Below are 27078 nucleotides of genomic sequence, written 5' to 3' on the forward strand. Positions count from 1 at the left end.
AGGCTTAACCAGAATAATTGTTCTTTGCATGTACAGACAATTAAAAAATACTCTGATCTCAAGTATTTGGCAGAAGATTTAAAGTATGTCTAATCCTCTTCAGTCTCTTCAGTCACGCACAAGAGCAAAGGCTGAGAATATTACTTTTCACAGGCATAGCACAGGCTTACACATCTTCAGGGCTTTTGGGGTATGCTTCACTCTCTTTTTCATAAGTTAAAGTAGCTTCAGATTTAAAACAAGTTACCATGGACTAGTATTAATCAGATTCATAATCACGAGAAGTTCAGTTAAGTAAAACTGGAATTTCTAAAGCAAATTATAATTTTGAGATAATCAGTCAGGAATTTCATCTCAGAGGGCATAACAGAACTACAATTCTGAAAATTACAGTATTCTAATAGAACACTACCATATTCAAACCCACTATAACTACTTCTAATGAAAAAGTGCAAGTTTTTACTGCCTAAAGAATTGGAACCAGAATGCAACAACATAGCCTACACACCCTAAATAAACAAGTTAATGTGAGTTGTACTTTGGACCTGGTTCAGGCATGGTCCATTTCTACGCTAATATCAAGCCACATGCTGCAAGCCAGCTGTTCTACATCTGCCATGTTTGTAACTCTCTAATTCTTGAGTAAGTGCTGATGGAGCCCTGAGGAGCTGCTTCACAGTTTAAGAGCGGTTGTTATGCTCTTGTGTTCACTAGGTTTGAACAATTTTAGCTTTCTCATTTCAAAAAGAAAACTATGCAAATGACAATCATTGTTACTGTCCAATGTTAATCCCTTTTTCCTGAAGACAGGTGGTTTGTGTAAGCTAGAAATGTGGAAACTGGTTGACTCCTTAGCTGCCTCCCTGCTAGGGCTTTTTCCCCCACTTCATCAACATTGCTATCTCTAAATGTTTTATATGCAAGCAAGCTATTAATTTCCAGCAGCAATCTGTGAATTAGTATAAAGCTTTACATTTCTTAGGTCAGAAGATCCTCAGTAAATAAATCCATTATTTTCTGTTGTTGCACAGTTTTTAATGAGCTAATATCTCTCTTTCCATGGTCTTGATGTCTTCGAAATACATAAATACTTATATTTTTTCTTTCTTTTTTTCTTTTTTGTCACTTATTTACCATTCACGGAAACCAGAACTATCAGCCCGTACATATTTGTCTTGTCCAATTAACAGTCTTTCCACCTATCAAGTCTTTCAAGAGATGCTGACCCTGAAGCTGGCTTTTGTCAAACTCGTAGAAATGTGTCTAAAAAAATTCAAAGAACAATTTTACTGCAACTATGTCCTAATATTTATAATTCATTTTGATAATATGGTCTCTCTGAATACTCAGGCTGTGGATATGGGGCTTAAGTTGAAAGCGAGTTCTAAGTATGAAAACAAAATTTGCTCTTAACTGCAGTGTACCTGTGTACCGGTGCTGTGCCCATATGCATGTCCAGTGCACACTTAATTCCTTGAGCAGTTCAGGAACTCCCCAGCCAGCGATCAGTCATCTTCAGAGGTGAGATAATGGATCAGCTTGAGGCAATGGACCAACTTGAAAACAACTAAACTTTCACATATAAGTATCTGAATCATAGTTACAGGAGCTGGTTACAAGAGCCCTCCAGATGGAAGTTTTGAACTGTTGTAGAAATTGCCTCAAGACAACTCCCACTGTTGGGCAACTAGCCCAATTTGTATGCCTAAATATATTGATTAACATCCTGGGTGGAGTGTCCTAATGTGTCATTACTGCAGAAGTATCAGATTGTGCATAGACAAGATATTTGTTAAAGTTAATAGAAACTGGTCCTGCAGAGATGGTCAGGAGTACAGTCTTCTGAATGTAATGTGCTTTAGAATCCTTTTAGGGTGGGAGATGGCTTAGCAATGGGAAGTTATTTAAATTAGCTACTGTTCTCACTTCCATTTATAACACCTGCAGTATTTGAAAATGGCATGTAGGCTCCTCAGTGATGTATTTTCATAAGAACCAGACACCCCTGCAGCATTTGTAAGCATGCAAGCTCCAAAACCGATGTAAGGAATTACAAGGGCTCAATAAACAAAATACCCACATCCACATTGCATTAATTCTAAAAGGAAAACAATAGGGCCTATATATAAAAAGATAAGAGTAATGACACATTATACTACTAAAAATAAATATACATCAACACACTATACCGAATAGTGTATCCCAGGGACTGCTGTTTCACTTAGTCATTGTACCTGTTAATCCTCTTCCCACTACGAAGCAGTGTTCAGACCAGCAGGTGAAACTCTTGAGTCCTAGGTCCAGCAATAAAAGCAAATCCCATTATAAAAGACTTCTAGCAACATTCAGTGCCTTTGCAACCTCACTGATTTTCATTTTTGCTGAATTGTCCTAAATATATTAACTGTATAAGAAGTAAGGGCAAACTTGTCCATGGTAAATGTAAGGACAAATTATATGATCAAGAATAAATGTATCTTTAAGCCACAGAAAAATTAAAGTTTAAAAAATGCTTAAATACAGAATTCCACCACGATGATTTATCTTTTCTGAAATACGCTGCTTTATAGGACAAACCTCTTCAAGTAGGCTAGAAGCGAGTGCTTTATTATTGTTATTACTATCATCAGAATAATGATTTTATGGAAGTAACATTCAATCTTCAGCAAAGCACAAGACAAAGCTTTGATAACTGAGGTTTATCGTGTTGTAAGACACAGGCTGTTACCATCAGGTAAGAGAACGAGAGAACATCTTGGGCCAGCAGAGCTGATATTATTTACTTTGACACAGACATCAGTTTTTCTAACTTATGTTCCTATGACTTAAGATCATTGCTACTTCTGCAGGTAACACTGCAGCTTTTACTAGAATGTTCAGTGTATATTTTAGAAAAGAGTCATGCATAACATTGGGAACATGTCTGGAATTGCTGATTCTACTTGATTTACTGAGAGGTCATTTAATTTATTGGCAGATCCCTCAGCCACAGGGGAATCTGAGACAGATATGAAAGGAGGATGACATAATATATGCACAAGCCTGCTTAATCGATCATTAAAAACTAAAGTAACATGTCTTTGGTAGAACTGCCACAACTGAGTTCAGATTCATGATTCTGAATCCAGTGGGTCTGTGAGGACATAGTCCATAAAACAGGCCAGGAAACTTCATCCAGTAAATGAGGACAATTATTTTAATACACCACCTGATCAGTAAAACAGAAGATATATTTTGTATATTTTCAACTGGCTTAGTAGCAGCTGTTACAAAAGCTGTGTCATTAACTATGGTGCCTAAAAGATAAACCACCTGGAAAATTGTATCATGTAAAGTTTTATTTCAGTCTGAAGCTCAGCTCTAATTAAATGATATTTTAATGCTTCCATAAGCATTATAATGAATATAAAATGTACTAATTTTAATATTATTACTGTTAGATTTTAAAAATAAAAGCAATTTTAAAATATGCAGTAAAACCATTCCTAAGTGTAAGTTTATATGTACACACAAAAATGTGCGTGGAAGTACATTTTTTTACAAAAATTAAGCAATCTGCTAGGAAAAGGAAAACTGCTTTATAAGAGTACAGTACGTTCAGAAACCATTTTCCCTGCAGAAATTACACAGCATCCTCAATTATAAACTTATTCTAGTACAGGCCCCACTAATTAGGCAAAGGCATCATTAGTGGTGCTTTGATATGAGACTGAAGACAGGGAACTGGGAAATGAAACAGATTGCTTTACTAAATATCATGCAGCATTACCTATTTTATATGAAAGATAGAAAAGATGCCAATACAGTTTTAAGATTACACAGCCAAAAAAGTGTATGCAACTAAGTTTCTATGGAAATGCTAAACACTGTGTTGCATACAATAATATACTAATTCTAATTTCGGGGAAAAGGTTTCTAGTTCAATAAATACATATAATGGTTTTTAATGAGCATTATAAAGCATATATGTGTATTAAGTTTCTAATCAGTTCCAGAAATATTATTTTTTGCATTTGGCAAGATGTAATATTTTTGCTTTAGCCTTATATTAATATAGGCTTTGCAATAACATTTTACCTGTTATTGAAAGAAAAAGCTTTTACTTACTGATGTCAGGTTTTAATTCCAGCTTTGAGACCCCGTATGTTACAAATCACTGATGTTAGGTATTCCCATTCCTGTCCAGTCAGAGTCTTGACTGGCAAAAGTAGAATAGTTACAACATTGAAAAAATCAATTTGATAACAAATAGTCACTTCAGAATTTTCAGAAAACTACAGAAGGAAGCAGCAAACTGAAGTCAGAGGGGTTTATATTCCACCATATCTGCTCCTGTCTCTCCCCTCTCAAACATTTCTGGTTTTCCATATCTTTAAATACTGACTGTACATGTTGCGATCTTTATTTTTTAATGTACAACTCATGAAAGAAGTTACTACACCACACTGCAAGTTGAGAGCTCTTTGTGTCCTCACTTCATGCTGTGTCAGAAAGCAGGGCCAATTAGGCAATGCTAAAGGAAATCTTGGTAAGTCTCAAAAGAACGTTCTCAAAAGAGTGATTTTGCTTTTGCTTTTACTGCTCAAATTGTGCCTACTCTTTGAGATGACCCAAAAACTGTGCTGTTCATTAAACACTGAAAGTACAAAGAATTCTTTCTCTCCTTCTCTCCCATGTGCCTTTACACACATTACTGTAGGAGGCTCATAAAAGCCAAGCATTAGGGATGAGGACCTTTATTTAGCTGAGGCATAATAATTCTATACAAGTGTAATGCACAGAATGTGTTGACTTGCAAACTGAATAATCTAAGGTCTTCAAATGCATGCTTTCAATACAACAGTATTTTAAGAACACTGTTTTTGAACTAATGCATTCAGACAATGTATGCCTTCTCTATTATCTATTCATGAACCTGCTTCTCCTTCATACACTTGAAATAAATGTTGAATTGGCTTGCCAACTAATACAGCAGTGCTAAGCAAGCCTCAGCGCAGCAACTTCAACCCTAGTGTCCTGGGTGACTTATGTAATACTAGTGGCACTTGGATTTCTTGGAAATAAGGAGCTACGTGAGATGAACTCCTCATCCTGTATTTGTAGTACAGTATTTCAGCAGCCAAATATAAGCAGTGCTCTTTCTAGGTCAGTCCTCCACATGAGGGAAATGAAAGTGAGGTTTACTAACTGGACTTTGCTTTCAACTCAACAGTTTTTTCAATCCTGAAAAGACACTGCAAAAATATGCTTTGTTTGTTCACGCTGAAAGTGGATCCCTTTCATCAACTATATGGATAACAAAAGTAGCTGAAATCCTGCTAAAAATACATCCTTACATATATCTGCCATAAACTGCATAGTCATTCCTTATACTGTGAATTATGTAAATAAAAAGTAACTTCAGTTAATGAATTTGCATTATTTTATAGTTAATGCATATCAAAATCATAATAATGTATGTAGCTAGGTTTCAAAGAGAAATTCTCAGGACCTAAAAACTAACAGCATCACTCTCTCAGCATCCATTTGCCCAAGAATTTTCAGCTCATTATTCAGTCCCTATAGCTAAAGCATTTGTCAGGTCAGGAAAAAAAAAAAAAAAAAATAAAGCCTGGCTTTCTTACTGTAAAATGGTGAACGACATCCAATAGTTTTGCGACAAGAAATTTGTCAGGTCTGGACCCCAGATGAGCCTGCAGATTTTCTTTCTGACACTCTGCATCAGCCAGTGAGAGTTTGGTTTATTCATCCTCCTTACCTACTCTCAGCTTACCCATTTGATAGCTCTGGTCTAAGTAGAGTCTAACACCGCTGCTAGTGCTGTTCATTGACAGGAAGGGAGAAACAAGCCCCCATATGCTATTTACTGCGTTAGTCAGTGTTGCTTCCTCAGAGATTAGTAAAATGCTTGATATATCTGATATTGCAGGTTAATGTTAAATTCGGCTTATTCTGCACCCTACATCTCCTTGTAACAGTCATTATTATGGTCAATCAAAATGTTTTGACGTATTTTTCTATACTTTTACTGAAATACTACAGATTTAAAAAATAAAATGTTTGCCTTGAAATTCACGATATTTTGAATTAAATACACACTTAGGGTACATCTCAAGGAGTTTTTGCTTGGCTGCAGCCCATCACCATGTTCCCCATAAAGACTTAATCCACTGTAATGTAACGTGCATAAAACTGGAGGGAGAAACAAGAGAACCAATTTCTGAGATGACTAGCCCATAAAAGAGGTCTTATACAAAATTCCCACTAGCCAACACAGGAAGACATCCTGTCAATATATTTCAGGGATGTTATTTTTCAGCCAAAAAGTAACGGTTTTATTGAAGCAAAAGATTGTGCTTCAATCCTACGCCCTGTTTTACAGCAAGGCTGTGGATTCTTTCAATCGATTTCCCTTACTGGAGAGCTGGCTCTATATAAATGGTATCAGTGCCTGGTCTTCCTGAGCTTCTAATATGGCCTAGATTATTTCCTGGCCACAGCAAAATAATTTTGGTTTTGTTTTATTTTACTTTATTTTTAAACTAGAGACAGAAAGATGTATGCCCTTTAGACAGGCTGGCCCATTCTAGGAATAAAGGGAATGCTGTTTGCCCTGGCTGCTGTTTCTATGTCATTTCTGTATTATTACTGTGTAGGTGCTAAAAGGGTTTTCATTGTTGGGTTTTGGTGTTTTGTGGGGTTCTTAATTAGTGCAGAGAGCAACTGGGGGAGAGGAGAGAGAGTGAACGAGTACTGATATAAACTTAACCTCTGTAACTCTTTCAGCCATAGCGATCCCTACATAGAATTAGGATTTTAGGTAGGTGTGAACAACTATATCACAACTGTTCTCTTCATTAACATTTTGGGGTTTTCAGTTCAAATCCACCATCAATTAATTTACATTTAATTATTATGAAAAGCACTTTTGATCTCAGTGGATTTCAGAATAGATGACATTGAAGAAGAATTGCCTTTAGTTTAAATAAATCTCAAATGACTTTCCTGTTTGGGGACTGAACTAAATGCTATTAGTGTGAGCAAGTTAAATGTACAGAGGATACAGTATTCGACTGATATTGTACAGAAGGCGGCCTGCTCTCAGTTGAGGAATGCTCTGGCCAATAAATCGCAGTCGTTATTTTTGGCAAGTTTTCTTTTAAAATATTTAAGAAACGCTGTGGATGCTTTAATGTCCAAAAAGAAGTGAAAAGACATCCATTTTCAGAATTAGTCATAAAGGCCTCATATAATATTATAATGCCTGGCAGCTGATGCCTTTCAACATTAATGTCCAACGCTATGTTGTTAAAAATGCAGAGTAAAAATCAGTCCTTCCATGATAGAGTTACAGTCTATGCACATTTATCTCAGAAGGTCTGAGCTGACCCGCTTAGTCACTGGAGCTCTGTTTTAGTAGCGTGTAGGTGTTCAAAAAGTGTTTACACCACAAACCTGCCCCCTCCAGATGACACTCCTGTTGCATTCACAGTATGGTGACAGATAAACAGAGAACAAACAACTCCCCCACTAAAGACATTAAGCAATAAGAGCATAAGATTAATGTAGGACAATAATTGTGACAACCAGGAAAATAAGCACTGAAAGTAACAATCTGTTTGCTTAAAGCATTTCAGCTTGTCATTCTCTTGCAATGAAATTAGAAAAAAATACAAAGCAACTAGCACTTCACCCAGAAAAATACGTTTCTGGAAAGCACCAAACGAGAACAAGGAGGGTTTTCTGGTGGAGTGTTCAGGGTTTTTTTCTGTGACTTGATTGCATATTTTTCAGGCAGGCATTTTATTGTGACAGAACACGAAGGGTTTACTACATACACCGCCCATTTACCTTGCCTTTTGCATTCAAGACTTCACTCAATCTGCTACTGCCATGGAGAAATTGTCTAGTCGCTAACATGTCCCATTGGTGTGATTCACTAGATTTCACCTGAACTTAAATGTATGGTGGAGTCATGATAGCATTAATTAACCTGGTTAAAATATGATGGGAAAATACCTATTCAAAAGAACTTATTTCATTATGTATTTTACGCCCGGTATTACCCTTTCATTTCTGCACTATTATGAGACGGTGAAACTTGCAATTTCAAGGTTCTTAGAAAGATAGAATATATATAAAATAAGTTTATTGTAAGAACCTATTATAGGTTCCAAGTTTTAATTCAAAATTGAAAGTGCTTTTATGAGATGAAGAGGCTACTCCATATACAATGTGATAACAGAATTAAACACAAAAAAAATGCACAATACGTCATCAAAGAGAGGATTGTAACTTATTTTACAATTATTTTTTTAAATGTAAATTTGTGTGTAGCTAGTTACCATGCATATAACTCTTAAAACATTTTATGATTTGAGATATTAAGGAATCTATTCATTAAATAACATTTTCAAGTGAATCAGTTTAAAGCATGTGGTTTAGATTCCAAGATTTCAAACTGGCCAACACTTTTATGCCATCCCAAAACCACACCATCACCTTTTTCCTTCTTCTTCGGCTTACTTTGCAATAATTTGTATGTCCTCGCCCAGTCTGAAGTAAGTAAACTACAGACTGGGAAACATACTCTAAGAACCCAGCTTTTAGCTTTGACTCACAGAAGCAAAAAGCCTATCCCCAGCTGCTTCCACCTATTGTTCCACTCCTATTGCACTGAAATAATTCTGGAATTTGGCATAGCTGGAGGTTAAATAAAATTATACAGCCTCTTCAGAAATGTCAAGATCCTTGAAGAGAAGGTAGAATCAGGACTTAAAAATTCTTTTGCTTGTTATTTAAGCCATGCTTTCCTAACTAACCCCTGAACTGCTGTTCAGAGAGAAATTCAGGTTGTCAGCAACAGGGAAGATCTTTAAAGTAAGTGTGATCAACCATTGAAAATTTTACTAGGGTGTTTTACGGACTGTCAATCGCTGACTACTTTAAAGTCAGGATGAGATGGTTTTTCACTTGCTGCAAAAAGAGCAACAGAAAAAAACAACCCAAACCCCCAAATAAACAAAAAAAACCCAACAAACCCAAAGCAAACCCAAAACCTGAGTAATGTCTTTTTAAAAAGTTACTGCCAGTACTGATACACTTCTCCTAGCCTCAGCTCATCCAAGAGATGATCCCAGTAGGGCAACTGATGTCCAACCTGTCCTCTTCTGTTATGGTAGAGGCTGTATTTCAGTGCACCTCACAAACTGACAAAACAGTTTTATCTTGCACCCAATACTGCTACCTAAACTAAACTAGTAAAGTGAGATTATGGTTTCTGCTTTATAGAAAAACATTTTGAGTGTACAAGCCCTTTTTTTTGTCCTGTTATGAGTTGATCTAATAAAATCTTACATCTCTGACTGACCAGATTATGTCCTGTCCTCATGACTACAGGCACTTCTATAATTCTATTTTTGAGAAAGTCAATAGTGTCCCTGAACATACATTAGGTATCGTAACTGGGAGCTGAATCTTCTCTTTTGGCATAGGGTTGGGAAATTGATTTCTTGCTCCACAGTTTCTGAGAGAGAAGTAGGGGGAAAAATATATTCCTTGCAATATACCGATCTGATTCTCTTCCCTATTAGCAGTAGCCTCTTTCTATTACAAAGACCTATCTCCTAGTGATTACATATGGTATACTTCGCATCTGCTACTGCCAGCACAGCTTAAAATGGCATATGACAGAGTGCATGACAAAAGAAATCTGACAGAATCCCTCCATCACTGAAGAGTCAGCCACGACACTGAATATGGTCATGGTCAAAATTTTCACAGTCACCAGCTGTTAAGTGCAATAATCCAAGAAATACTTTGCAAACATTAATCCTGGTAGAAATGGCTGAGTGAACCCTGCTTGAGTTTTCCTTTGCAGAAATGTTGAGCAGTGACAATAAGAGATTAATAAGTTACAAGAAGAAATAATTATTAGTTACGATTAAAAAAAAATAGGGATTTGCACATAATTTAAAACATCAACAAAAATGTTATTATATCACAAACAGAAATTACTCTTCCAAAGAAGTTAAAGGAATGCTAAAGCACATTTTAATCACTGCACATTAGGAAAAGAAAAACTTATTCCCAATAACTCAAATTGAGTTTGAGTTTTTGAGTTGCTGTTTGAACTTGTTTCTTAAATGGGTTCATTTATCATTCTTGCTTATGCAGAAAAGGCCAGTATAAAAAAAAAAATCCCATTTCATAGCAATAGCTAGTTTTTACAGTTAATCTTTACTATTGTCTACCCACAACATGTAGTATTGCTTACCTCACATACAGGCAAGAAAATCCTTGGAAATAAAAACAACTTTATAGTATTTCTTCCAAACCAAAACAAAAGGGGAAAAAAATAACTTCATAGTAAAGAATTTCTCTCTCTACATGTGTTCAACAGGAAGATTTTGCTGTTCTTGAACAAAAACAAACTATGTAAGATTTGTCTTTTGACTCCTAAAACAAGTATTACTATGACCAGCAGACTATAACTCTAGGGGGGGGGGTTTAGGAAAGAAATGGAAGCCCATTACTGCCATGGACAGTACATTACATTATGGGCATTTAGAAAAAAAAAAAAAATCAAGTCCATCTTTCCATTCCTAACCTGGTGACAACAGTTGGATCTTAGTGCTTATGTGCTGGCACAAATCCCGTTTCTGGTATTTTTTTCTACATGGATAACAACACCTAGATTAACTTCAACAAAACAAGTTTCTACCTACACTCCTAACAGGAAAACAACACTTTTTTCCCTACTACAATTAATATTTGATAAAACATTTAGAATTGTCTTACCCAGATAGGAATTAAAATCATATTTTTCTGCTGTTTTTCTTGTTCTAAGCTGCACTTAAGCCATACAATATAATTTCCCCTTCATATTTCTCTTTAAATCATTTAGATTTTGACTTTTATCTCCCCACAAAGTAACACTATATTGACATTTAATTCAAGAAAATTGACCTTTCCTTATTACCATGTTGTAACTAGATGCAGCCCTTTGTTAGCAAGCACTTTAATGTCCCATTTACCCCTATCTGCTTAGGAGTTTGTCATAGCAACATTGCATGTTATTTAACAGAGTTGATTCACTGCAGGGCAGCTATACTTCAAAGAACTGGCACAAATAACTATGAGTTGGTGGTGCTGCAACTCCAGCACTGTGCTGAACACAGTAAAAGATGATGGGAATCGTGTGAGGGCACTTCTCCAGAACAGTTCTCCATCACCATGCCACCATTACATAGAGTAGCTCATATAGCCTAAGCAGATGAATGCAAACAGTAGGCAGGCTCCCACCTCTTGTTCTTCCAGCCTTCCCCCCTCCAAAAAAAAAAAAAAAAAAAAAAAAAAACCCAACCAAAAAAAGCGGGGAAAGGAAGGGGGCAGTGTGGAGTTTGTAGGTCTGTCTTCACAGTTTATCAGCTTTCAGCATGTTCTGCACCCCACCTTCTGATTATGTAAAGACACAAGCAGCCTAAGCTCAGCAAGTGATATGGAAGTTTGTCACTGTCCTTCGGTGTTTCCTGAACCCTGTATTTCTCATGTACAATAAGGGCTACAGCACTTCTTTGTTCTAGGACTCCAAGCATGTTCAAAGAGACCAAATCACCTTCTTGCAACTAGCAAGTCTGTCTTTTTCCCTTTCCTTTATATGATGTTACAGAAAAAGATGTTAGGGTCTTCTTCCTACCTTGCATTCCACCATTCCTTTATCACCTCACATTAGACTTCAGAAACTAAAGGAATAATGTGACACACAGCATTCTGTAGGAATTTTAAAGTTTTACTATGACTTCAAATAAACACATCCCCAAAACCACCCACACCACAAACACCACGGAACATCAGTGTTATTTGAACCCATAAGACCAAATACTGATTAAATCTTTTTATTAATAAAAATACCTTAGTATAAAAAATAGTTCATTCTGTACACTTAGAGATTGGACAAAGATGAAACTACACAGCAGGAGTAACGTAAGATACTTAACATGTCAATTTCAGGATTCCTGAAACTGTTTTCAGAATTATGTTCTTTTCTGTTCTCATGTGCCATGCATTTATTGTCCTTACCAAACTGTAAGCTTCCTGAAGCAGTCACTAGGTACACTTTGGAGTTATGCGTAACCATGACAACCATTAACCTATGATGAAAAATGATGGCTACATTAATGTTTGCTAGTGTTAGTTCATCCAGTGATGGAGAGGTCAGGTAGGTTTAGTGATAGTACATCAAAAAGTTGCATAGACAGTTTACAGAAATTATATCATCCAGTCAAATAACTTGTTACTTTCTATGACCTCATCTGCATTTCAGTCATACCCAGTAGAATAAACAGTCTGATGTACTGCTTTGCAATGCTGAAGACCAAATGAAGCTATGTTACAGTACCTTTCAAGAGCATGAATCATGACAACAGTAGAATTGGTTAATAACATTAATGTTATCCCTTTGAGTTGAACACTTTCCTAGATCTAACACATAACTAAGCTGACAGAGTAGTGAATATTGATGGGATTAACCACTTGATAACAAGTAGCTCTTTAAGCTACAAGCAAAGCAGGTGACAGTACTCTAAAACAGAGCTAGGAGTATCAGCTCTGATTAAGGTTGCTCTTCTGCCTGGAAGATGTCAGTGTCCATTAGGATTACTGGTTTCTCATCTATCTCTTCTATCCTGTCATCAAATATCAACATGCATAGATATGAATGAAAGTTGTACCTTGTTATTTGAGGTTGGGATCTATGCACCCTGCTTGAACAAGGAAACCAAACTAATTACTGTTTTGTCATGTAATTGGGCTTTCTAAAAGCAAAGCTATCACCAAGCATTCTTGGAAACTTACTCCTTGTAACTGGTAAACAAGTAATTGATAGAAAACACCATATAGCAGTCCTACACTGGACTGCATATTTTAATCTTGTTTACATCTCTGTGTGACGGCTGACAGAGCCAGTATCTTAAAACTTAAGAGTATCACCTATTGCAAAGTCATTCAATACACATGCTTCTCCTAAGCCTACAATATCTTACTCTTACTGGCATTTTTCTCTGACTGTCCAGATAAATCATCAGGATATTTAATCCTGGTAACTCCCATTAGAGACATCTCAAATTACAGCAAGTCTGTAATGAACAAGGTAGACCATGGACATGTCCATTAAGCAGTATCATTTAAACTACTGACATATTTTGAAATATACTTTTCTGCTCTCCTAAAGGTTTTGTTTTCTTCTTGCAGCTGAACCCAGACATTAGGGAGATCCCAAGCCTCTTGGAAAAACAAGTCTGCACGTAGTATTTCAGTCGGTAAAACCAGCATGCTGTCCTATTCAGCTGTTGGTACTGCAGAAATATATATTAAAAGGTTATGAGCAGAATTATAAATGTCTTTTGAGGAAAATTTAATTATCTGCCTAAGTATTTTCGAATGCATTCACATCAGCTTTTTAATATAAAGTCAAATAGTAAACTGCATAAATGAGTGTGCAAGTGACACAGAGGATTAAATGTCACTATGCTTACTGTGAAGTAATATGAGTTCACCTATTAAAATGAAAACATAGAAGGCTTCTGTAGCTGTACACTTGCAGTATCTTAAGTCATCAAAATAGCACTGCACATTCCAGATTATTTTAGCCGATTAAGACTTGTTTAGTAACACTTTTACCAAAGGGAAAATGGAATGAGCAAGTTATCCCCACCGTAGTAAAAACAGGACTCACCTGCTTGCTGATAGTGTCTTTCTGCCAACAGTTGGTGGAGATTGTTCACTATGGAAAAAACTTTTTATCCACCAACATTTATCAATCAACTCTGGTAATCCTGCCAAAGGAGAAAAAGCCCACACCATTAGACACTAGCTGAATAACAAACGGGCAAAACCAGAAGACAGTTTGAAAGAAGGACACAGTACCATGAAATGCTTTGTCCTGGTCTGTAACATTCACAGCATCCGAACAGCAGGAGGAGCTGGAAGAAACACTGGATTCCGAGTTCTGTCTTGCTGTTCATGGAAAACAGAGACACACGTAACAAAGTTATTTGAGAGAGCACACTATTTCTATGCCAAGAATTTTTCAAACATGCTGCTATCTTGGAGGAAACAATCTAAAAAATAAATATACCTGGCTACAAAGTATAACTTCTATATATTATAGACACCATTCTACTACAGTTGTTACATAAAAACTTTTATAGAAGTTGATCCCTCAGTCTACTTACTCTTCATTTAGAAGCATACTGAGATCTGTTTGCATACCTTTCACTGAAAGCACTGACAAATCTTGTGATCATATACACACTGCTATTGAAACAAATGAATCTGTTCTTGAGTATTTTAAGTCCAAAACAACCTAGCTGCTGTTCTTTGCGGTACAACTGCATGCTAAACTCACACTACAGTGTCCATCCTGCACAGAGGGATCCTAATGCACCAAACGTACTCTCAAACCTGTGATTATGTTACATATTTAGAAACAAAAAGTGTGACTTGATTTTGTGTTCTGCTAAGACTGCAAAGTAAATATGAATTACAGCTAGAAGCCAAAAGTTGCAGGACTAATCCTTTTTGTATGTCATCTTTTATAGTTTTAAAAAGATATTAAAAAAGGTATTACATATCCCTAATAAACAACTCTAAATAAGAACCAGAATAACCAGAAGCTGATACTCATTAAAACTTAAGTTCATTGATATAACAAAAAGCTCTTCAAGCAATTAAAAGCTACCGGGCAAGGCCACCCTTCTGCCTCCAGTTTGTCCGGACACCCCCTGACTTTTCCCGAGCGAGAACAGCCCGGACATCTCCTCAGGAGAAGCTCGGGGGCCTCGGCCTCCCTCGCCCCGAGGCGCCCCCCTTCCGGGGACAGGGGACAGCTCGCGGACCCCCGCACTTACTTCTGTAGTACTGGTTCTTGGCCAGGAGGCAGCCGGCCGAGGGTACCGAGGCCATGGCAGCGGCGCGGCGGGCAAGCCGCCTCTCTGCGGGAGGAGCCTGCAGGGGAACGGGGAGCGGCGCCCGGCGCAGGACAGCGGCAACGGCCTCGGCGCCCGCCGCTCACCTGAGTCGCCCCGGGAAAGCCGCCGCCGGGAGGCTGGGGCAGGCAGGGCCCCGCTCCCCTCCGCAGCCGGTGCCGCCACCACCCCGGGCCGCCCCTATATGGGCCGCGGCGGCGGGCGGCCCGCCCCGGGGGCGGTGGGACGGGCCCGGTCGGGGCCAGCCCCCGGCACGCTGCCGCCCAGCCCCGGCCCGGCCCGGGACAGCCCGCGGCGGCCGCCGGTGCCCGGCCTGGTCCCCTCGGTCTGGCGTCCCGGGTGTCACCTCTCAGCACTTCTCTGGAGCGCGCTGAGCGGGGACAGGCAGCTGCTGCCTTAGTGACTCTCCCACCAGAGGGGCAGGGGAGAGGGGGGTGAAGCAGGGCCCGTACCTGTTTCAGTAGAGACTTTTGTTTTGTTTATAAACATGCACACGACTGTGCACATACCCTAGAGAACTCGAAGTCCAAGGAATAGTCTCCACCCTCACGGTGATAAGTGAAACCAGTGACCATCTCAAGGCTTGGTACAGAGCGAGCTGTGTCACAGCTAGATCACCCAGGAAGTTTTTTCTTCCCACAGACAAACACAGCTCTTTAAATCACTTTCATCCTCACTCATGGCAAAACTTGTCCTACAGCATGTTTCCTCACCTTTCAGAATTGTCAACAGAAAAAGTAACAAGCAGTTTTGGCTGTTTGAGTTGCTCTTGCTCTCCAAGTTTCATCTGTTGTTGTGTTGGGGTTGTTTTTTTCACAGCAGGGCAGCGTGTCGGAACGCAGGCGTGTGTGGTGCGTGATACCGTGTTACCGCAACGTGTCTGCCTGCTTGAACAGCGAGTCCTGGCTCAGATGACAAGGGCATGGCTCGTAATAGCTCCTGCCACATTTGTAAGGACTTACTCAAACTACGGCCCGCGGGCCGGATACGGCCCCCAAGGCCCTCAATCCGGCCCCTGGTATTTACAGACCCCCCCGCCGGGGGTTGGGGGGGAAACCAAGCAGCCGCAGATGACTGCCTGCCACTGCATCCGCGCGCCGGCCCCCTGGTTAAAAAGTGTGAGGACCCTTGATCTAGGCATTGTATTTGGCAAGAAAGCAGAGGTAAGTGGATCTGTTGTGATCCCTGTGAATATCCATCCATGTTGGAGCCATGCCAGAACACTCAGGAGCTGGGGAACACCACCTCTGTGAAACCTGAAATTGCTTCACTCCTGCATGTGTATTATTTTACTATATCATTTAGCTTACATGGCCATGTACCAGGTTTGTTCTAGAACCCTGTTTCATGCATTGCACTGGAATAGAAAGTACTTATTTAATGAGAAGTTTACCACCATTTCTCCCACTCTCTCTGGCGTTATGACCTATCTATTGTATTTTCTTCGAGTAATGCACTGAATAATACAGATTTTGCCAGTGTTTTTCCTTCCATAGTTATTTTGACATAGTGCTTCTAAACTACCAGCACACTTATTTTCAATCGCTGCAAAACCAAAACATGTTATTATCTTCAGTTAACAAGTGGAAATTCCGAGATCCAAAGGAGCTACGACAAAAGAATCCACAAAGCTTAGGTGTCTTATATGACAGCAGTCTAGGACATCATTTTGTTATAACTATTTAGCACTATGCCACACTTCGTTTACCCACTTACAGCTCTCATTCACTTCAGATCCAGATTTAAGCACTCAGCATGTTGATAAATCAGATTCTCATCAGACATAGAAAAAATTGGTTAGTGGCCACCTTATGATAAATTTAAGTAACTCACATAGCATCAATTACAAACTCAGGGGCAAGGTTATAATTTCACTTCAAGACAGCATTCAATTGCCTTAACCACTGACCTGTTCTTTTCTCTCTGGAAGCCTTTACTACATTCACTACTCAACTGCTGTCACAGACATGAAAGAAGTCCTACTAAATGCACTCTATAATCTCTTTAACTTCATGAGCTCAGTTCACATCCATGCTTCTTGCCAAAAGAGGCAGGGGCCCTATGAAATAAGTAGTACATAATCCCCAATTTTATAAAAATGCTTTTAACAGAAGGAACATTTTCAGCCTTTTGACCGACTAATATTGTGAATTTAACAACAGCGTTCATTTAACATTTGTGTATGCATAACTATAAAATGGACAAAACACAGAACTATATGTCATCCCATGAATCATAGATACTTATTAAAAGTATAACTTGTATTTTAAAATGAAGTCAATATGACACATTAAGTGAATAAATATCCCACCTAATCCTGATTACCTGGTATAACCCTTTTTTAGACATTAAAAGTAAATAACCTCAGCCACAACAACAAAAACAAGTCTATATTGAGCTTCACCTTGGAGCTAACCTGTTAATTATTCACTAGAAAGGGTTTATCTAATAAACTCAGATACTCTTTCAGTTCTTGGAATATCTGTGAGCATGATGCCAATCTTTTTGGGGGACTTGTTTTTGGTGTTTTCTTCCATGCATTTGTATGACAAATTTTTTACCTCTCCTTGTTGCTTAAGCTTGTGGAAGAGTAGTGCAGCATTGGAAATTGTACAGTGTTGCATCATGGCTGTTCATACATTCAATGACTGTATGGGTACTCTGACATAAATTTTGAGAGAGTTATGAACAATTTCAGTGAAAGCATTTTTCCACAGGCACATATATTTTTCCACATGCAGAAAGGTACATTTGTGGCACGTGAGGGTAAGGTATTCCCTCCCCCCAGGTTTCTGCAAGAACAGATTTTGCACATTTTCATTGCCCAGACTTGTTGCCCATCTGCAATTAACATTTCAATCAAAATCTGTACAGAAAATATAATTCACTCTTATTTGAAGGGAATTATGCCTTAATTTGACAGTATGACTCTCCATGAGAAGAATTAACTTCCCAGGTTAGTATTTTGTAATGGGCATGTTAACATTTTCAGAGAACTTTCAGAAAGGTTTCTTTCATGCATCTTTCAGTAACTAATTATTCGCTATCTCAACAAATTGTTTTGCATATTTGTTCTGTCAAATTTTGAAAGGAGTTTGTAAAAAGAGGTTTGCATTAAAGAAATTAAGTAGCTCTACTATGTAAAGTAACAAAGCTTTGCTATGCAAAATTAGTTATCAAAACCTGTTTGGTTTCTTAGCTACTTCCAAGGACCAGTGCCATCACTTACCTTTTTAATTCATTTGTTTTACTCTTCAAATATTCCTCCAAGCCAGACAGCTCTACAGGAATGCAGGACTTGTATAGGAAAACCAAGAGGAACTGAGGAATTGATAAAGAATTAAATGGCAGCGTGCAAGGTGGCAGGGGTATAGAAATTTATGTTGTAAGTAACCAGTGAAAGAGACAGTGCCATAGAGTTGCTGGGGAGAGCCTGAGCATAAAAGGGACAGAAAAAGCTTTTCTCTTCACCACTGCAGTGTGTGGCACTGCTGCAAATCATCAGCTTTGTAGTAATGAGCACTCCCAGTAGTGAAGTGATTGCTTACTGGCAGTTCTGGCACTTTAAAAATTATTATTCCTTTTAATCCGTACTACAAATGTGAATGGAATACTCTGACAAAAAAAAAATATGGAGAATTATTTTTTTTTTTTGTTCCTGACCATTTAAGATGCCAGATGAGATGACACTGGAAGCAAAGGGTAACTAACTTGAACTCTAGACTCCCTGCAGCACACCTCTGAATGATGCACATTACCTGAAATGTCAGCAAAAGCAGGGAAAACAGATATTTTGACCTATAAACGGCACTGCCAAAACACTGGAAAAGACCATACACATTGCTAAATTGTTAGCACAACTTTATGCACTTACAGTTAAGTGCATCAGGTTTTCAAAAGGTAACAGTTACAAGTTTCTTCTCTTCATTGAGTTCCAGATCCTTTGTAGAACTACACTCATAAGAAAACAGACATTTTAATGTGTGTCATTTTAGCTGTGTTTTAGCATTTAATTGAAACACATTTTTCTTTGGATCCAGACACAAGCTGCATGAGCTTGATAACTTTCTCCCAGCAAGCTACATCTTCTACATCCTTCTAAGGAGGCATGTGAATACTTGCACTTTTTTTGTTACTTTCATCTCTCAAGTATTCCAAAGAAGTGTTAAGGTTCCAGCATGACCAAATATAGGGGTTATAAATTGTATTCCTACAAAACAGAATATGTAATTAATGGAATATGATCGAATAAAGCAAAATTGAAACATAGGCATGTTTATATACCCCTTTAATATGACCCTGGAGACTGATTGATATATAGAGATGAGAAGAGTTGGCTTGTTAATCAATTTCACATCCAGTACAGAGATGCAGGGCCAAAACCATGCATATTTTAGTATCCTTGTCTATTTTGGAGTTTGTGTGTGTACATTAAAATGCACAGTACTGTTTACAGCATCCACTTTTTCCAATCGCTGTAAACAGTACTGTGCATTTTAATGTACACACACAGACTCTGCTCTGATTCTCTTCTGTACCTGCTCTTTCTCTCTGTCCTTGCAAGTAGCATGGATTGAGTCCCACCAGACTGAACACAACCTGACACTTCTGCAAAATCATTTTAGGTGTTTACAGCCTAGCATACCCCACAGTGTATAGACACCATTCCTCAGCACTGAGGTGTGACACTCTTGGCATCCTCCTTTCTTGGCTAGTTGCTCTGCCACCAGGCCAGATGCTCTAAATTGAGCAGCATGAGGTTCAAAAAGAATCAAGAGGCTTGTGAACATATTCAGAATTTTACAGCTCGAAAATTTCCTGTTAGCCTAGCAACAGAGCTGGCCCAGGCCAGCATCTACCACATCGCATAGCAGACCTGTTTCAGATTCAAGAAGCCAAAGATAGCATACCTGTATGGCTGGGTTAGAACCAGCTGTCAGGACAGGTTATATCAGAAAGGCACGTAGGAGCCTTACACAGTGAAGTGGCTGTGCCCTGCAGTCAGGTGACCTGTGGTCTCTTTGATGGGGGTGTCACTCTAATCTCCCTTCCCCTGCCCCATCTCCTGAACCCCAGTGCTAACATCATACTGAGTACAGTGAGGGTGGTTAGGATGTTTGAGAAGTGTCCACCTGCCAGGTCATATCAAAAAAACCTACAGCCCAGCCCATACAACTGCCCTGCAGGTGTTGAAGGACCTGTCCATTGTTGTTCATACACAAGCTTCTGGGAAGGAACCAAACTCTAAAATGTACACTGCTGGAGGAAATTACTGCAGAGAGTGGGAGGTCACACGTAGGAACAAGAAAAATGGCAGTTGCCTTGGCCTTACATAAGTCACAAATGTCCACTGGTTTAGTGAAAGCCATGTTATCAGGAGCACCTAGTAGCCTGCATAGATGCTCATTCTACCATCTTGCTCTCATTCATAGCACTTTTGTCTCCTCCAAAGCCACTATATAGTAAACACACACATGTCCTTGTAAGTCTCAGTCTGCTCCACTGCAATAAACAGAACCAGCATGCCAGTATATACCTCCTCTGTTTTCTACAGGGACATCTGAAACATCATGAAAGTCTTAATCCATCACAAGTCAGATCAGCCTGCAGAGAGGCACAGTGAAGGAACACTGAGACTGTAAGACTTCTCATGCAACAATGTCGGGCCAGATCCTCATTCATTATGCTTGCTATTTCCTTCTTCTCCCACACTTTAACCAGGTGACCTCAGAAGTGCAAATATCATTTTTTCTGGACTCCCGCACACTGAGAGTTTCTCTGTACTAGTAGTTTAAGTATGCTTGGGACCATTCTTTGGCCGTGAACACAGCTGGTATGGAATGGTCTATACCCACACTGCTTTATACTGCAAAATAATATGGTTACATCCAAAATGATCTGTGAAGGATTGTCTCTTGTTTGTGTTAAATCCCAAGCTGCCTGGGAATTTTTGGGGAAGGAGCCAGGGAAAACCCTAAAGACATTCCAGAGCCTTTCTGAGATTTTAATAGTACAGACAAATAAGTTCTGTTCCCTGACATTAACTTAAGGGTCAGCTAATTTTATGTGATATCACTGGTGCTTAGTGTAAGAGGTCCAGAGCCCAATAAGCTTGCAAACAAGTGAGTCTTTCCTAGGCATCCATTTGCAAATTTACCATATTTAACATTAGGGTGTAGGTGGCCAATTACAGTAAGGTTATTGCTTTTCTTTAGGCCTTAATAAATCTGTTGTGGTTACTGTTTCCATCTCCACACATGCTGCTGGTGGGAAGACTTTTGCCCAGGCTGCTGTAAAGCTGTCTGTACACCCCCAGTGCCAAGTCTTCTAATACAGCAAGAGCTGGTGAACAGTCCCATTCAGACCACGAGGGAGGGCTTTCTGCCTGAAACGTGCAACATGTCAGCAATGAAAAAGCAGAGAATAGGCACTGCCAGTCCCTGCTTCTTTGGCAACTTAGGAGCAAAAAGGAGAGAAAAGAGCCAGACAGGCAACTTCTTTGGGAGAACATTAGTCCCAGACTCAGTCCTACCTGACACGATTGCTTGAGCCTCTAGGCATGACATACAGACATTGCACTTCAAGTTGCCTCCATGAAAAAGCAAAGGTAGCCCAGCTGGGCACCTCTCAAGGTAACAATGCCCGGGATCCAAGCAGAATTTACTCCAACCACAAACTCATCTCACTGGCAATGAAGGCATAGTTGGCAGTGTTTCCTGAAGCTGAAAAGAGAAGATGAGGGGCTTCTTCAGGTCCCCTTTTCTATGCATCCTCATGTTTATGTCTAGGAACAATTTTAGATATGATTTTTTGTGCTATTTGCTATTACAGGTTGTGTTTGTGTACCATGCATCTTATCTGCATGTTCTTGCTCTCCTATCTTGTGCGTTACTAAGATCATTTTGTGTCTTTGATGTATTTTTCCCTTTCCTGTTTGAATAAACGTGTTTGAACTGTTAAAGGCATGTTGATCTCTTGTTTTTCAAAGTTATTATAGGGCTCCTAAGCCTTCATCTTCTTGCATGATGAGCTGCTGCAAGGCAGTACAGCTAGCTCCCATGGGGTTCAGGGTACAAAACTAGAAGACAGCATAAAAGGCAGAGAGAGGAATTGCAAAAGCCAGAGAAAGGTTTTCAGAAAAGCAGAAAGCAATGCAGTCCCACATATGCACTGTGTTTGTGAGCTGCAAATTTTGCTTTAACAGTTAGAGGTACCCCTGTTCAGGTATGCCAGACCTCAAGATCATAGACCAGGGGTCCTCAAACTTTTTAAACAGGGGGCTGGCACGCAGATGAAGTGGCAGGCAGTCATCTGCGGCTGCTTGGTTCCCCCCCCCCCCAACACCCAGCGAGGGGGGGTGGTGTCTGTATATACCAGGGGCTGGATTGAGGACCCTGGGGGGCTGTATCCAGCCTCCAGGCTGTAGTTTGAGGACCCCTGTCATAGAACGGTTTCATTAAGAAGGGACGTTAAAGATCATGTAGTTCCAAGCCCCCTGTCACAGGGCAGGGACACCTTCCACTAGACCAGGTTGCTCAAAGCCCCATCCAGCCTGGCCCTGAACACTTCCAGGGATGGGGCATCCACAGCTTCTCTGGGAAACCTGGTCCAGTGTCTCACCATCCTCACAGTAAAGTATTTCTTCCCAATACCTCATCTAAATCTACCCTCTCTCAGTTTGAAGCCATTCCCCCTTGTCCTATGCTCCTGTAAAAAGGTCCTTACGTGCCTTTGCAAAAGGACCTTCTCCAGCTTTCCTATAAACCCCCTTTAGGCACTGGCAGGCTGCTATAAGGTGTCCCCAGAGCCTTCTCTTCTCCAGGCTGAACAACCCCAACTCTCTCAGTCTGTCTTCATAGGAGAGGTGCTCCAGCCCTCTGATCATCTTCCTGGCCCTCCTCTGGACTCGCTCCAGCAGGTCCGTGTCCTTCATATGTTGGGGGCCCCAGAGCCGAATGCAGTACTCCAGGTGGGGTCTCGCAAGAGTGGAGTAGAGGGGGAAAATCACCTCCCTCGACCTGCTGGCCATGCGTCTTTTGATGCAGCCCAGCATATGGTTGGCTTTCTGGGCTGCAAGTGCACATTGCTGGGTCATGTTGAGCTTCTCATCCACCAACACCCCACAGTCCTTCTCCTCAGGGCTGCTCTCAATCCATTCTCTGCCCAGCCTGTATTTGTGCTTGGGATTGCCCTGAGCCATGTGCAGGACCTTGCACTTGCCCCTGCTGAACTTCATGAAGTTTTCACAGGCCCACCTCTCAAGCCTATCTGGGTCCCTCTGGGTGACATCCCTTCCCTCCAGCATGTTGACCACATCACACAGCTTGGTGTCATCAGCAGACTTGCTGAGGGTGCACTCAATGCCAGTGTCCACATTGCCAACAAAGAGATTGAACAGCACCAGTCCCAATACCGACCCCAGAGGAACGCCACATATCACTGGTCTCCACTTGGACATCGAGCTGTTGATCATAACTCTAAGCGAGACCATCCAGCCAATTATTTATCCACTGAGTAGTCCATCTGTCAGATCCATGTCTTTCCAGTTTAGAGACAAGGATTTAGAGACTGTCATGCAGGTCAGTGTTAAATGTTTGCACAATTCCAGGTAGATTACATAATTTGCTCTTCCCTCATCCACCAACACTGTAACCCCATCATAGGCTCTAAAGGAAGTTCTGAAGGTCACAGTCTTTGGTCAGACTGGAGGAAGAATGACCTGCTTTCTGTTCAAGGCAGGGAAAAGTTATGATTCATAGAATCATAAAATAGTTTGTCTTGGAAAGGACCTTTAAAGGTCATCTAGTCCAGCCTCCCTTGCAATGAGTAGGGACATCTTCAATGAGATCAGGTTGCTCAAAGCCACATCCAACTGGATCTTGAATGCTTTCAGGGATGGGTCACCTAGCACCATTCTGGACAACCTGTACCAGTGTCTCACCACACTCATCATAAAAAATTGCCTCCTTACATCTAGTCTGAATCTTCCCTTTTTTAGTCTAAAACCACTACCCCTTGTCCTATTGCAACAGGCCCTACTAAAAAGTCTGTCCCCATCTTATTTCTAAACCCCCTTTAAGAATTTAAATGCCCTAATACATCCTCCCTGGAGCTTTCTCTTCTCCAGGCTGAACAACCCCAACTCTCACAGCTTTTCCTCATAGAAGTGCTCCAGCCCTCTGATCATTTTTGTAGCCCTTCTCTGGACCTGCTCCAACACGTCCATGTCTTTCCTGTACTGAGGATTCCAGAACTGGATGCAGTACTCCAGGTATCTGCAGTATCACCAGAGCAGAGGGGTAGAATCACCTCTCTTGACCTGCTGGCCACACTTCTTTTCATGCAGCCCAGGATATGGTTGCCCTTCTGGGCTGCAAGTGCACACTGCCAGGTCATGTTGAGATTGTTGTCAACCAACACCCCCAAGTCCTTCTCTGCACTGCTGCTCTCAACTATTTCTGCACCCAGCCTGTATTGATACAAGGTGTTTTCCTGGCCCAGATGTAGAACCTCCCACTTGGCCTTATTGAGCCTCATGTTAATCCTTCTTGAACTTGTCCAGGTCCCTCTGCTTGGCATCCCATCCCTCAGGCACGTCAGCCACATCACTCAGCTTGGTGTCATCTTCAAAATCCTCCCTGGTGAAATGTATTAGTGGGAGAAGGAATTTATCCACCAATATTGGTTTGCCTAGTTCTTTCATTGGAGGCATAGATAGCCATGAGGGAAGATTCTTTATTGCAGGTCTTAGCTTTCTTGCTGGCCAACCCAGAGTAACCATAGAGGAGAGGCTCTCTTCTTTCCACTGTGCTTCATGGTCCTAAGGTGTGCATGAGGCAGGCAGGCAGGTTGGGATTAGTAAGCGGATTACCGAATTCTGCAATGAAAACCTACAAACACCCCACCAAAGTATAATGTGGATGCAATTGGTTGGTCTGTGTTGGAACTCACTGTTTGCATGTCACAAGCCTTGGGAACCTGAGGGCATATTCACTGCTACTAAAGCAGTAGAGATACAGGTTTAAAACAGTATAAATAAGTACAGATTTACAAACCTAGAAACACAGAAGAGGAAGTCAAAGAATGGCAAGTGGTCCTTTAATCCAGTTTCTTACTCTGTAGGACATTATTTACCAAGGCACTAACAAAAACACATGAATCACTCATCATAGAGCTATGTTCTGTAATGATTCTTAATGAGATGCTAGTTAACTCTAAATAATTCAGTTGAGATGTGTTGCTCCAGTCCTTTGCCTCTTATGGGAGGGTCAACAGTGACAGGTGCTTGTCTACTTACTGTGACAATGAATCTTATCAAATTTGATGTAGAATCACAGAAATGGATGTTTAGACTGATGGGCTGCTGATGGAGGGGATCTCCTTCAGGTAACTGGGAGGCTGACCATGCTCTGCTGATGCTATAGGTACCTGTCCTCAGAGTGATTAGACTCTGTGCTTCCAGAAGACTCAACTCTGCATATAGCTGTTTGACACAAAACACCTGGCTCCTTGACCTTCACTCGAGTCTTAGAGTTTAAAATATTCTCAGCCTTGTAGAATCCATTTCTCTCTGAGAAGAGAACTGAGGGCTACATGCAGCCTTGTGATTTCAAGAACACAAGTACCCTTGTAGTATATTGGTAGGGTTTGTAGCAGGTTTTCTTAGCAAATGCCAGTATGGAAAAAGCAGACTTAGACAAGGGTCTGAAAAATAGAGTTAATAGTGTAGTCAAAGTTTTACACAGCTAAATTAAGTTCACCTATTTATTTTTATTTGGTCAATATTCTGTCTACTTCTTATCACTAAATCTGGTAGATAGAGGGTTGTTAGCTACTTTCTGATTTACCAGAGAGAAGAATTATAGGCTAATGATAGGCTTCATTTATCTTCATACCACTCAAGTACAACAGTTATAATATGGTTTTACAAGGGTTAGTGTCAGCTATGAGAAGTCTGATCAGACAGAAAGTGCACAGCCTATTTCCTTCACCCTGCTGATGTGCAAGTTTTTCCTCCATTTTGCTTGCAATGCAGTTAACTTTAAGTTTCTGGAATGAATTTAAGTCTACAGATCCTTTATAAATTTGGAAATTTAAAGCATTTCACATTCCATGTGAAAGTTGACTTGGCAGCAATTGAATGGTACACTAAATTATCACATATGAGATCACAGATTAGGATTACAGTTTGTTCTCTCTATCCCTCCTTTTTCATATGCTCTTTTATCTGTGGCAATCAAATTTGCTCCCTTTGAAGAATTTTGTTGAGAAGAACAGGAGTTATAGAAGACCATGAAATTACAGAAGACTACTAAAACTGCTTGTACATCAAAGCTACCAAAGGTATTGTAGAACACATAAAATTTTATAATGGAAGGAGAGGTAAAATGAAACAATTACTCCAGTAAAACCAGAAACAATTAGCTGATTGTTAAACCTTTGAAAATGTCCTAGTGGATATGATACAGGACATATGTCTGTCTTGTGGTAATGTTTAGAGAACTAAAATATAATGGCAGGCTCAAAGTAATAGGACTAGCAAATGTAGTGGAAATGGTATTGAAAGATGTACAGATTTGCCTTCAGAGACAGTCAAACTGATCCAATCTGTTAAATGCAGTTTTTTGAAAGCCTCTAAACATTATAGATTGTTCCTCCTATGGATAAATTGATTTACTAGTTCATGATTAAAATCTCCCAATGTCATAGATGCCTCCAGCTTGGACCCTTAGCCAGAAAATGAAAAGATGAGTATCGAATAAGCATTTAGGGTGAAAAACAGAGGCTTACTGCCTTGAGATGGAGGATGACACAAAGAACAAGAGTATTGTTAAACCTATTTCAGTTTCCTGGCATCATTCAATTTTAAATGTCTAACAGATTGAATATTCAAAGTCTACAAAGGAAATCAGTAGAGCAAACTTGGAAAAGTGATGACTCAGCTGACAAGATGAAAAATCCTTGAACTGTAATGGGCATAAGCCCAGCCCAGTGACAAAGAAAATAAGAATTCATGGATTAATCTACCCCTTCATGTAGGGAGAATAAGAAAGTAAAGCAGGACATAATATGGCTACCATGGCAGAAAGCT

The 27078-nt window shown here is 39.9% G+C and overlaps 1 protein-coding gene and 1 long non-coding RNA gene across 3 annotated transcripts in view; both read right to left on the bottom strand.

The window, feature by feature from the left end:
- Window positions 1-11881: 11881 nt before the first annotated feature.
- On the bottom strand, window positions 11882-15067 carry PPDPFL (pancreatic progenitor cell differentiation and proliferation factor like). The gene is made up of 4 exons (XM_037379026.1): window positions 14910-15067; window positions 13927-14016; window positions 13736-13835; window positions 11882-13355 (listed from the first exon to the last, which is right to left on the bottom strand). Exons 1-4 carry the CDS (start codon window positions 14962-14964, stop codon window positions 13343-13345), a joined length of 258 nt encoding a protein of 85 aa, XP_037234923.1. The 5' UTR covers window positions 14965-15067; the 3' UTR covers window positions 11882-13342.
- Window positions 15068-16042: 975 nt separating this feature from the next.
- The window catches only part of LOC119145087, a 29826-nt gene continuing 18790 nt past the window's right edge, over window positions 16043-27078 (bottom strand). For both annotated transcript variants that reach the window (XR_005103291.1, XR_005103292.1), the window contains exon 4: window positions 16043-18308. This is a non-coding gene — a long non-coding RNA (uncharacterized LOC119145087). The remainder of the gene's footprint in view (window positions 18309-27078) is intronic.

Source organism: Falco rusticolus, chromosome 3, assembly GCF_015220075.1.
Source record: "Falco rusticolus isolate bFalRus1 chromosome 3, bFalRus1.pri, whole genome shotgun sequence".
NCBI classification, from domain to species: domain Eukaryota; kingdom Metazoa; phylum Chordata; class Aves; order Falconiformes; family Falconidae; genus Falco; species Falco rusticolus.